The 13,323-nt window shown below is 40.2% G+C and overlaps 3 protein-coding genes across 3 annotated transcripts; 1 reads left to right on the forward strand and 2 right to left on the reverse strand.

The window, feature by feature from the left end:
- Window positions 1-4,333: 4,333 nt before the first annotated feature.
- LOC137399791 (uncharacterized) lies at window positions 4,334-4,786 on the reverse strand. Its single transcript, XM_068086016.1, has one exon. It carries the CDS (start codon window positions 4,784-4,786, stop codon window positions 4,334-4,336), a length of 453 nt encoding a protein of 150 aa, XP_067942117.1.
- Window positions 4,787-5,314: 528 nt separating this feature from the next.
- On the reverse strand, window positions 5,315-5,716 carry LOC137399794 (uncharacterized). Its single transcript, XM_068086019.1, has one exon. It carries the CDS (start codon window positions 5,714-5,716, stop codon window positions 5,315-5,317), a length of 402 nt encoding a protein of 133 aa, XP_067942120.1.
- A 6,155-nt stretch (window positions 5,717-11,871) lies between these two features.
- LOC137400349 (uncharacterized) lies at window positions 11,872-12,819 on the forward strand. The gene has a single exon (XM_068086678.1). It carries the CDS (start codon window positions 11,872-11,874, stop codon window positions 12,817-12,819), a length of 948 nt encoding a protein of 315 aa, XP_067942779.1.
- Window positions 12,820-13,323: the final 504 nt, after the last annotated feature.

Below are 13,323 nucleotides of genomic sequence, written 5' to 3' on the forward strand. Positions count from 1 at the left end.
GTCAGCAATTTTTTTCAGTAGGCAGTATCATAATTCACTCAATTTGTTCTTATTCTCAGAAATTTTCCATCTGAGATATCGGTAAATTTCTCTGATTCATTATCATAAACGTCGGCAAGGAATATTTCAATCTTTAACTTCTTTTGATCAGCAGTTGAGCTGATTGCCTCTGCAAGAGACCTTGATAACTTATCTGCTTCTATCCGCTGTTTTGCTGACTGTATTTTAGGCCAAATTCATATCCCTGTAGGGATAACAGCATTTTTTGTAGTTTGAGCAGAGATTTCTCCATGTCCTTGAATATGCATTCCAGCAGTCTGTGGTCTGAGAATCTCGTTTTTTGCTGTTTATCTATAGGCTGAATTTGTTGAGCGCAATTATTACTTCTAAGCATTCAAGCTTCAAAGAATAATATTTCTCTTTGGTCTGTGTAAGTGCTCTGGATGCAAACCTTATTGCTTTACCTTCTTGAGTTAGCACTGCTCATAGGCCTTCAGTTCTTGCATCACATTCAATGACAGCAGGCCTGTTTAAGTCATACTATTGTAGAAGAGTTTCATCACTGATGGTGCGCTTCAGACTATGGAAAGCTTTTCTCTTTTTACCAAATTGAAATTTTGATTTTCTTTTGGCTTTTTACCAACCTTTTTCAGCTTTTCGATTGGCAATGAAAGATGGTGTATGAATTCAGAGAGGCATTGGCCTGGTGCAATGAATCTCTTGACTTCTGTTAGGCCAGTTCTCGCGAGCATGTCCTTCAGGCCCTGAACTTTATCTGAGTCTGGTTTGATACCATCTTTTGTCTCATGCACTCGATATTAGCTAGATTATTTTTTAGAAGTCCTTTGAAGGGGGCATCATGCGTTGATGCTCTCTTACAATTCTGGGACACATCTATACTGCATCAGCAGTGTCATTTATTTGTATTATACCTGTATTTAAGCCTACATTGGTTCATTTGACTGAGTATGGGCGGCTGTCAGTTTTGAGAATTTTAAATCCAATTCTTCTGACATTTTTCCAAATTAGGCGAGTGTTTTTCCACAGCGAAGCATCAGCATTTCATCATATTGCGCCACTATTTTTTTCGTCAAAGCTTCTCATAGTTGTTATATGTCGTCGCACATCAAACCACAGTAGTGCGTAGTTGATAGTTAATTTTGTATTGTCCGTGAGTCGGCAATATTAACAACCTCTACTCGACTTTGCTCACCATCAGTCGCTCAATTGAAAGTAGTTCCTTGGACCCTCAGTTATTGTCTGGTCTACTAGAGGCCAGTTGGACATCAGATTTTGCCTCATCTGCGTCCTTCTGCTTGCAGGCTTTCTTACAGTGATTTTTTTGACAATATCCGTAGATGGCTTCATAAGCTAGACAGTTAGACTCTCCTTATCCGTGTCTTTTAGCACAAAAATCAAGGATATTTTGCATTAAAATCAGCTTTTGTAAGTTTTTTGCTTGGCGAATGTTCCTTGTGTTCGTCACCAACTCATGATGTCCACTGTCTCTGAAACTGATGCGCCTCCTAACCCCTTTATGTGTGATGCTGCTATAGCATTCTCTCTTATCATTTTGATAATTAAATCAAGTATAAGGGCCCTTGATATGCTTTTAGCAGCAATTCATCTTTTAGTTTCATGTCATGTGGTTCTTGTATCAATACATGACAGGTTAAATCATTGGTGAGAGCATAAAATCTCCATAATCTTGCTTGGGTTCTAAGCTTAATTTCAATCTTCTCAATAGGGCTTCCATTCTGCCTCACACTAAAAAATCTAAGGTCTAAAATCTATGTAAAGGTCTCATCTTGTAGCTCATAAAGTCATTGAATGCCTGCACTATTTATCATAATCTACATGGTCTGTACCTCCTAAGCCAAAAGTTTCATATATATCCTTCCTTCTGGGTCATACGAATGCCAATTTGAAAAGGACTTAGTGCAGAGTGTAAACATTTACTGTAATCACAACGATGGCTTTGGTCAAACTCACTGATGACTGACATAGTATTCCCTTGTCGGCAACAACATTAATAGTCCAAGAAACATATATGCAACGGTGTGCCCAGTGTGAGGGTGAATTTTTGAATGCTTCTTTGTAGAAAAGGGTGTCTTTGCTTTAACCATTTTTTAAATCTACTTCTTGTATTTACTCGAAGTCACGCGTCAGAACCTATATTCACCATTTGACATCTTTACTGACACAAAATGACAAAAAATGACACAAAAAGCTTCTTCAATGTGGCTCATTTCAAAAACTACTTAAAACCTACATAAATACTCATAATTGAAAACCTATACATAGGCGATGCCGCTCAGCATGATGCGTTCTCCATAAATGACCTTCAGTTAATGCCCGATCCTTTTTCTCAAGTGTTTAATTATACTGAACTTGAAAATGTATGAATGAATTTACAGATCCTGAGTAAGCTCACCAATACTAAAGCTAAACCAATACTTTGGCAACCTTTGACAAACTTGTCAGATGTGTCTGCCACAACCACTATGTTGGTGTCAAATTCTCACTTTGAGTCTATGAAGCCTGTATTGCTGTACACCTTTCAAAGAAATAACCGGCCTTTGAGTTTCACAATAGGAACGTCAGATTCATTCTAGGATAAACCTAAAATGATAAGATGATTAATGAAAGGATTTTCAAGCAGACTGGCTCTTGGCTTCTTGCTTTGCCGCTCAGGTTTATTTGACTTGGTTAGCCAAGCTCTGTGAGCTGCATGCTTGCTAAAATAGTTTTGCAGGTGATCTTACTTGATATGCTGAAATGTAGAAATCGGGCAACAGGCAGACCACACCTTTACTCTAATGACGTCCTCTAATGAGGTCTGAAAGACTTTGCCATTGATCCTGAGGCCTGGACATGCATATCCAAAGATGGAATCTTCTATAAAAAATAAATTTTATGTAGGGTACAAAACTGATGCAAAAAAACCCTCAAGAATTTTGGCTGAGACGACTGGCTGAGTATATCTACTCAGTGATAAAAATGAAGTAAGCCATGCACTGTAATTTACAGCAGGCACATGCCAAACCTGCAACAGCAGGCACATGCTAAACCTGCAACAGCAGGCACATGTTACACCTGGAAATTATGACAAAACTAACATACGCTAAACTTTTTGTATACAGTAGTTATCTAGTTCACATACTTCCTTATGTGTGTAGCCAAAGTCTTAAAATTATACCACACAGTTGCCACTCAGAATAGCTCGTAATAGCGTACTATTTGTTTTCCACTTGATTCTCTAGTGATTGACGTATTCTTGCTGGTGCTCTGCTGTTCTGGTCTCAAAAATTGCAAGGAACCAACTGAAATTGACTACTGGAATCAATGCCAAAAAATTTGATGCCTAATTCATTTCCAAAACATTCAAGAACTTTCACTTTTCAACTGCACTATTTTATTTCCTTAACTGTGTAAAAAGTAAGATGATTGTTGGTGAATGGGTGCAGCAATTTTTACTATAAAGAAAGTGGTGCTATAACAAAGAGCTAGTATAGCATTATTTTTGTTACTGTACTAGTTATGCTTTGGCGTATTTTTGATAAAATTTATTATTTAGTATCTGAGACGACAAACACTTGCTATGGGCCTACCCTTTATTAGTTGAGGTACAAAACGCTGTTCTACCCTTTCACTAGAATTTCAATAGTAGACTAATAACAAGATCGCAATTGGGAAATCTTTTTTTGTGTTCTTTAATCATTTAAGAAATAGTCTGATATGAGACATAATTCCACCTATCTACACATATAAACCTCAATGTTTGCCGTTGGTCCGTTAGTATGTTTGTTGGTCTCTTCAGTTTATTTTTGGGCGTTTGCAAGGTCGCATGCCTCATATAGCCATCACTGTTGGTTTGTGCTTCAGTTACTCTCCCTATTTGCTAGTTGCATCGAGGTAGCTCATTGTCCATAACTATTACCACATCTCCAAGCTTGAGGTTGATTTTGGCATTTTTCCACTTTTGTCTTTTCTGTAAATTCTGAAGATACTCCAATTTTTACCTAGACCAGAATTGCTCAGTCAGATACTGCACCCGCCTCCATCGCTTGAGGCTGTAAATGTCTGGTGGAGTAAAGGAGCCTGGTGGTGGTAAGGGATTTTTATTTTTCATTGTCTACAAGTTGTTGGGAGTCAATGGGATTGGTTCAAAATTTTGATCTGAGTGGAGTGTAGTGGTAGTAAGAGGTCTTGAATTTACTATATATATGCACTCGTATAGTCGTGTACAAAGACTGGACGTGTCAATCCGACTAGTGTTGGATTCTATAAGCAAACCTTTAAGAACATTCCTGACAGTGCGAATCATACGCTCCTATGTTCCTCCCATGTAGTTTGCGGTTGGAGTACTGAAGCTGAAAGAGCACTGCTTAGTGCTCAGGTACTCCTTGATTCGAGGTCCAGATAGCTCTTTTGCCAATTTTTCAAACTCGTTGCTGGCTCTAATGAAGTTAGTTCCATTGTCGGAGTATAAGACCGAAACAGGGCCACGTATTGCCAAAAAACTGTGTAATGAGTTGATATAGCAATCAGGGGTCATGTCCTCTAACACTTCGAGGTGTACTGCTCTGCTTGCCATACAAGTAAACAGCAAACCATATCGCTTGCTTTTGTTACGATTATCCTTAACTTTGAATGCACCAAACACGTCGACTCCAGTGTGCGTACATGGCGCCTCTGGTTCTGTTCGACATTGGGGTAAGTTGGCTATTTTCTGACCAACTGGATTTCCTCGCAGTTTAGTGCACTTGATGCAGTGGTGAATCATGGTTGCTTACGTTTTTCTTTTTCTACCCACCAGGTATACTCCTGCCGCACAGAGAGCATTACTGTCGTGGCACGTCCTTGATGAGCAGCTTCTACATGTTTGAAATAGGAAAAGGCTTTTGTGACTTGAGATTTCCTTGGCAGAATGGCAGGATGCCAGACTTCATAACATGCAAGAGAGTCTCTCAGGCAACCACCTACTCTAATGACTCCACACTCATCTAAAAATGGGTCTAAACTGGACAATGTCGTTGATTTTGGAAGCTTGGCTTTCCCTGTGAGGAGCAGCAGCTCGTTTGCGAGATAGTGCTGTTGTACCACCTTGAGTATCGTATTGAAAACTAGTTTGCCCTCTGGGGAACTATCTGTTAACTTGGTTTTTGATAGGCAGTGATGAATATGGCAACATCGCTGACAATTCTGGTAATCTTGATCCAGGAACTCCATTTTTCGAGATTGTTAACTAGTCTTCTCCAATATTCTTGGGGTTGTAGTATGGATGAAAACATTCTTGATCTCGAGATTCTCATTATTTAGTGTGTATATTGTGGGTTGCGGGGGTAGGTCTGAAGTCTGGCTGATTAAGAAAACTTGGCCCATTCAACCAAGAACTTGTAATATTTTGAATTTTTTCTCTACGTGATGCCAAATCTGCAGGGGTTTCTTCTGTGCAGACATACCTCCAGTCAGTGATATCAGTCGAGTCTCTGATCTTCTCGACTCGGTTACACACAAAGACGTGAAATCCTTTTGAATCATTGTTGATGTAATCGAGTACGGTTTTGAAGTAGGTCCAGAAATAGTGTGTGAGATTTCGGTAGTCGAGCTCTGTTTTGATTAAGTCTGCAACCTTGACCGCTAGTGTGGCTGCCTGTAGCTCCAGACATGGGATCGTTACAGCTCTTTTGGGTGCTACTCTTGATTTACCCATTATTAGGGACACAGCGACCTTGTCAGTGGTACTGTCTAATAGACGTAGGTAACTACAGACACTGTATGCTACGGTGGAAGCATCGCTAAATGTGTGAAGTTCTGCTCTATAGTTATTGGTAAATTTTGGAGTTAAGTAACATTGCCTGGACCTTGAAAGAAATAAGGTCATTAGCGCTTTCCTTCCAGCTGATCCAGCCAGTCATTTGGTAGTCAGTGGTTCATCCCACCCAACTCTGTCGTGACAAAGGGATTGAAGTAGTAGTTTTCTTTTCAAGGTGATTGGAGTGAGAAATCCAAGTGGATCGAACGCCGAAGCGATAGTGGAGAGTATACCACGTCTGGTGCAAGACTTTATGTCGGCCTTTAAAAATTCAAACACATCTTGTGTGATATCCCAGCATAGTCCAAGGGCTCTCTCCGTACTCAAATCTGGCGTGATTACCTTGTTTGTTGGGTTTTCATATCCCAGACTTTTAGATACTGCATCATTATTTGACAGAAACTTATGGAGAACCAGGTTGCCCCGTGCCATCATTTTCTTGGTCTCTGACATGGGACTCACTGCATCCTCAGCTGTGGGAACACTGACCAAGCCGTCATCAACCTAGAAATTTTGCTGAATAAATTTTGCAGCTTGGGAGAAATTCTTTTTGTTATCCTCTGCCAGCTTTGTCAAGCCAAAAATTGCACAGCTTGGAGACGATACAACACCAAAGGGATAAACATTTATTTGATAGTCCATAATATCCGCTGAGTTATGCTTATACCATTGGAAACAAAGGTATTTTCTGTCTGGTTGGTCTACTCAAAACTGATGAAACATCCTTTTGATGTCACACGTGACTGCAACTTTGTCTTCCCGAAACCAACACAGCAGACCTGTCAGACTATTGTTGAGATCAGGACCTTGCAGAAGCAGTTGGTTCAAGGAATAGCCGCGGAATGTTGCACTATAGTCAAATACCACTCCGAGTTTTAACGGATGAGTGACACCGTGATGGGGAATGTACCATTCAGGCTCATTCAAATCTTGAACTGGCTCTGCTTTTTCGTTTGAGATAATATCTTGGATGAACTCAAAGTACTTGCTCTTTAATGCAGGATTTTTGTTGAGCCGTAAGTTTAGTCCTTTGAATCTCCTTAGGGTGTAATTGTGGTTGTTTGGTTGTGTTTTGAATGGGAGTGGCATGGTGTAAAGGCTGTCTATCTGTTTTATGGAGGTTTCCATCTTTTTTAAGAACAGGAAATCATGCTGAGACATACGAGGGGTACCATGGATCACAGAGAGATCATCCTCTAAGCAAGCTATTACCTCATCCTTGGTGAGCTCTTATGTTCCGATTCGGTGAATATAATAGCTAGCATCAGAAGCCAGTTGATCGCCAATGATTGACCAGCCCAGCTGCGTCTTGACTGCACAGGGTAGCGCGAAGTTAGATTTGTTCCAAATGGTGGTGAGGGGGAGAGATGCGGCTGAGCAGTTGTAGCCTATTATGAGTCCTATTTCATAATCTTGCAGTGGTGTGAGGTACCTCTTAATGTGCCTGAGGTGTTCCCATTGACCTGCTGTTTGTGGTGTAGGAATGTGACATCTGTCTGCTAGATTTGAGCTTTGTGAGTATGCCTTTGGTATAGCGATGACAACAGATTTGCAAGAATTAAATGCTCGGACTCGCAAGTTTAAAATTTCATTGTACCATTGTACTTGTCTGCGTGTGGTGACTGTAGATATCTTCAGCTGTTTTCTTGTTTTATGGGTAGCAAGAGTGTCCCAAATGTCATCAAGGATGATTGAGGTGTTCACCATTGTGTCCAAGAGCGCAAATGTAAGTATTTCCTTGTTTGGGTCCTCGGCTGAAGACAAATATACAGGAACAATCATAGTAGTAAGTGAGATGGTCCTTTTCTGTGGTATGCTGCCAATATCCGTTAATTTGGGGTCATGTATTTCTGAATTTACTGTATTTGATTCGCATTGAGTGGTATTGACCTGGGCAGATGGCGGTTTTAGTTTGGGCTTGTCATTGGCGTTTGCTGGTTTTGACCTTCTGTATTTATGTGTACAGGTTGAGTGCCTTTCACTACAGACCTTTTGTTGGCAGATGACTATTTCAAGGCACTCAGCCATGATATGCCCTGGTTTCAAACAATTGAAACAGACTTTTTCTGCTGAAAAAGGTTTGTTGTTCATCATTTAAGAGTTTAGACAGCTTTCTGCAAACCGTAGTGTCATGTGAACCACGAAGATTGCAGAAAAGGCAGTACAACACAGGACTTTCATCATGAGTGTTAGTGAGACTTACCTCATCCACATCTGTGACATGAGCAAGGAAGTTGTGGGATTTCTCTGGTTTGGTAGTCTGAGATCTCGAGTTGCTCTTCCTGTCTATTAGGGCATCAAATGAGGTAGTCTTATCACAGGCAAGGACAGCCTCTTTCATAACGAAGTCTGCATATTCAGAGAAAACTGTGTTTCGCTTTTCTTCAATTTTGCGAAATCCGGCTTTGCGGCTTCATCTATTGACTAGGTGACTGGGGAGACAAATCACAAAGTTTCTTAATTCTCGCGGATCATTGAGACGTTCTAATTCATTAATCTTTGACATGGCTAGCTTTGATTGTTTGAGAAAATCAGAATATTCTCTAAGGTTGTCGGGATTTGGGCACTGATTTTTGGCTAAGAGTCTAGTCGGTTCCTGAAAGCATCAGCAATTTCAAAAAGATCGCCGTATCGTTCGTCCACTGTTTTTCTGGTCTCTGTATATGCTTCAGCAGTACTGAACATGATGTATCCTTGTACACATTTTAGTACTTTACTGCTGACATAGGTTTGCAGATGAGACAGCTTCTGTGCTAGGGAAAGGTCTTTTTCTTCAATTAGCAAGTCAAAGGCCGATTTCCACTGAGGGTACTCAAGGGGGTTTCCAGAGAAAATGGTTGGCTTTGCTGGAAGTAGACTGTTTATATCTACAGATCTTTTTATTAGCAACAAGACACTATTGACCTTAGAATTGGCTTGCATACTTGTTTGTTGTAGATCAACTAAGTGAAGTTGCTCAGGAGGTATACTTAGTCGATGTTGTACTGTACGGATTTCTTCCTTCATACGGAGAATTTTTAGCTGATGATCCAAAGAGCTCAACTCCTCAGATTCAGATAATGCTGCTAAAGCCTGTGCGATGGGTAAGCTGGCAGCAGCGATGGATGAGCCAGTGTGGTGTATGTTAGGCTGTAAGGAATTGGTGATACTACTCACATGAGATGGGCAAGTATCTGGTTGTCTAGTCTGAGTGTGGTACCGGTTACACACTGGAATATGAGTGTGTCCTGGTGTTCTCAATGATAAATTACAAGCTTCTACAAGTGACATTGCTTGCTGGTCTAAACCCATTTGGCTGCCTTCAGTTTGATTCACAGACCTTTGCTCGAACAGTGGTGAAGTTGTCTGTTTCTGATTTCTTGCAGAAAAACTTGCATGCGACAAGTAAAAATGAGGCCGACTAGCTTCTTGAGTCATCGTATCTATTTGATATGATTTGATGGACTCTGTTTCTTCCAGTTTTTTTGCGACTGATGACAGAGAAGAAGCATCGAAGTTGAATACGGCTGGACTGCTTCGTAGAACATTGGAGTTACGCTAGATTGATTGTTTGCCAGGGATAAAGCTGCTTGTGACTAAAAAATGGTCGGAGACATTAGGGATGCATGAGAATTAATGAAATCTAGAAATGGGGTAGCTGGCTGACTGAATCTTAGAGACACTGAGGCAGTGTTTCCTGTCGTGCTCAACGGTAGACTAGCCTGTGAAAGGTCCACCTGAAAAGACACAGGTTTGCTGATTTCGTTGCAGGTCTGTTGATTGTCAGAGTTTGTGGCTTCATGTCGACTTGTCATTATATGGTGAGAAGGTAACTCCTGGGAAGCTTGGTTCATTGTAAGATAGCTTTCCTTCTGTCCACTGTCGTAATGAGATGGATGTGATTGAGGTGAAAAAGCAAATCTTTGAGCGTAAAAATTCTGAAGCCTCGTTACTAATGTTGCCTTCTCGCCCGTAAAGTTCAATCTGTTTTGCTGAAGATCAGTTTTAAAATTCACTACACTCCAGTTTAAAATACTGTCTATAAAGAGTTTTTCCAATGTTGTAAACCAAGCTAGTTTACCTGATTTGGGTATAGTATATGTTCTGTGTGTTTGAGTTAGCTACTCGAGAAGGAATGCATTCTCCTGGCTAGCTGAGTAGAGTTTTAGCATATGCTTGGGTTGACGTAACATCAATAGGCAACTCTACTCAGCATCAGATAGTGTTTGTGTGACTGGCCTGGATATGCCGTCCAAGCGCACAATGTTGCCGATTGTCCTGCTCTCCATTGATGTTCACAGATAGAGTTTTACTGTTACGTCTTGTATGGATTTGCCAAGTGAGTATGACTGATGCTTGGAATGAGTGTGTATACGTTTATTTCGTTGACCGTAAAACGACGAAGAAAATGTCCATAATGAGTGCAGCTATATAGTATGTACATAAAACAAAACAAAGTGAATGTATGAACAAACCAAATGAAGCCTCTGTACCTCTAATTATCTGTCCATACAGATGAGCACATATATCATTACTAACAGCGTAGTGTGAGTGAGAACGAGTGCTTCTGTGCTGAAGTTCTTCTTTGTCCTGTTCCCAACTGTGGCAAGGTGTGCTTTTATATGGCAGGCAAAGGTTAATTCTTAGCTTGTGTTGTAAACTATGAGTTGCCTAACGAACAGCAAGATAATTATGCACAGCCAGTTTATGAGCAGATTACGGAAAGCCTGCAAATAGCGAAATAATAGTTCCTGATGACCTCCATTACAGGTGTATATGCAGAAAAACATGCACAATGGCGTTGTGTGACGCGTAATGTCACACGAGCTGGCTTCACGGCTCATAGTTAAACAGCTCTTATTATAGTAAGTTTAGCAATATAAATAAGCCTAAGTTACTAGCTTAAGTTACTCATATTAGCCAATCTGCTAATTTTACCATTGGCTCAGTCAACATAGACAATGACAATTACATTACCTGCCAGTGTTTATAATCTGTTTGTATTACCCATACAAAACCAGGCATTCATCAATTTGTTTCACATACATTTGTAATTAAGTTCACCATATGTGAAAATGTGAAAGGATCTTCAAGGATCTTTTCTGGTCAAACTGTTAAATTGAAATCAAGCAAAACTCAGAAAAAGCTCAGAAAAGCTAGGTTTATTGCTTCATAGGGTTTAGTTTCAATTCCGAGAAATTTATTTTGTCAACCAACAAAACAAACGATCACCATATGATCTAAAATATGATCACATTGGTCTACAGTGTGAATACTATTTTAGAGAGCAAAGGTTTAAATTATGCAGGTTGAATAGGTCAGATAAGTGTAGGTTGGATAGTTCATATGGAAACTTAATACAAATTACATGCAATGTTTTGAGTGACTGAAAGATATTTACTTTGGTACACGATATGTAACCAAGAGTTTTCTTTTCTTAGTCTGGCCACTACTTACATCCGATGCTTCAGAGAATAGCAGCTATAAGCTTTACAATTACTGCTTGCTAGACACACATGTGTGCCAGGGTGCTGCAAATTGTTTAGGGAGATAAAAGATAGAAGCAGACAAATATTTTAAATAAAATTTTACTGCTAGGCTTAGTGAATTGGTCTAAATTAATAGGCTATCAGGGTCTGGAATCTAATACAACAGGCTTAAGCAGTCTCAATTTGATTAGAAATGTGAGTATGCATGCCATGCTGTACCTAGTTATGGCCTAGCAACCAATCAATGGTAAAGACGTCATGTAATTACATCTAATGTTTACTTTGAATAGAACCGTTGCTTGCATTTTGAGTTGGCGCAAGTTGGAGCTGTGAGAAAAGTTTTGCTAGTGCAGTTGTCAGGCACTAAAAAAAATTTGATGGTGTAGACTTGAAGCCTCAGGGAACATCAGGCAGGGATTCTTCAAAATATCCTGAAAGAGCGTCACTCTATCTTAAGTTCTTCTTTATTAGTGATTCCATTTCTTTTATCGCCTGTTTGCAATGCTCACCTTTTACAAAACTTTGTTCAATGATGACTGTCTTATCTTCTACTTTTCAATGTTTTGTTTTGCTTCCAACTAGTAAATGAGTAAACAGTTACTTTACTTAAATAACAACAGAAATGTGCATTTCTTCTCATACGCTGTGCTGGTCTACTTCTCATACGCTGTGCTGGTCTACTTCTCATACGCTGTGCTGGTCTACTTCTCATACGCTGTGCTGGTCTACTTCTCATACGCTGTGCTGGTCTACTTCTCATACGCTGTGCTGGTCTACTTCTCATACGCTGTGCTGGTCTACTTCTCATACGCTGTGCTGGTCTACTTCTCATACGCTGTGCTGGTCTACTTCTCATACGCTGTGCTGGTCTACTTCTCATACGCTGTGCTGGTCTACTTCTCATACGCTGTGCTGGTCTACTTCTCATACGCTGTGCTGGTCTACTTCTCATACGCTGTGCTGGTCTACTTCTCGTACGCTGTGCTGGTCTACTTCTCGTACGCTGTGCTGGTCTACCTCTCGTACGCTGTGCTGGTCTACTTCTCATACGCTGTGCTGGTCTACTTCTCATACGCTGTGCTGGTCTACTTCTCATACGCTGTGCTGGTCTACTTCTCATACGCTGTGCTGGTCTACTTCTCATACGCTGTGCTGGTCTACTTCTCATACGCTGTGCTGGTCTACTTCTCATACGCTGTGCTGGTCTACTTCTCATACGCTGTGCTGGTCTACTTCTCATACGCTGTGCTGGTCTACTTCTCATACGCTGTGCTGGTCTACTTCTCATACGCTGTGCTGGTCTACTTCTCATACGCTGTGCTGGTCTACTTCTCATACGCTGTGCTGGTCTACTTCTCATACGCTGTGCTGGTCTACTTCTCATACGCTGTGCTGGTCTACTTCTCATACGCTGTGCTGGTCTACTTCTCATACGCTGTGCTGGTCTACTTCTCATACGCTGTGCTGGTCTACTTCTCATACGCTGTGCTGGTCTACTTCTCATACGCTGGTCTACTTTTGCGGCTGTCTTAACCTTTAACAACTCTCGAAACTTAATCTTTTCAGTTAGTGTTTTCTATGAAATATTTTTGTTCTTTATTTTGGAATAATATTTAATAATATAATAATATTAGCATTCATATTATTTCAACCCTTTTTTATTTTACTTAGGCAATTACTATTCACCAGTTTTCTTACATGAAATGAAGTTCAGAGTACAGTAAAAGCTAGCCTGTGATTTAAAGGTTAGTCATGAGCATCTTCAAAAGCATATGCTAAGGGTTTATAATATTTGAACTCAAGTATTAGTGGTCATTATGATATTATGTAATTTGGACAGTTGGAAACATAATATGAAATCACAAGTACATGTATTGTGAAAGAAACTGCCGGTTCCTTTTACTCTCCACAGGGCAGTCAAACAACAACACTGAGTGTTAAACCAAACTGTCACGAACAACTTTTATCGTATTTACTAGGTAAATCAGACACGCTAATTCCGATTTTGTACTCAAAATAAAGATTAGTCCACTAACC

Source organism: Watersipora subatra, chromosome 7 (assembly GCF_963576615.1).
Source record: "Watersipora subatra chromosome 7, tzWatSuba1.1, whole genome shotgun sequence".
NCBI classification, from domain to species: domain Eukaryota; kingdom Metazoa; phylum Bryozoa; class Gymnolaemata; order Cheilostomatida; family Watersiporidae; genus Watersipora; species Watersipora subatra.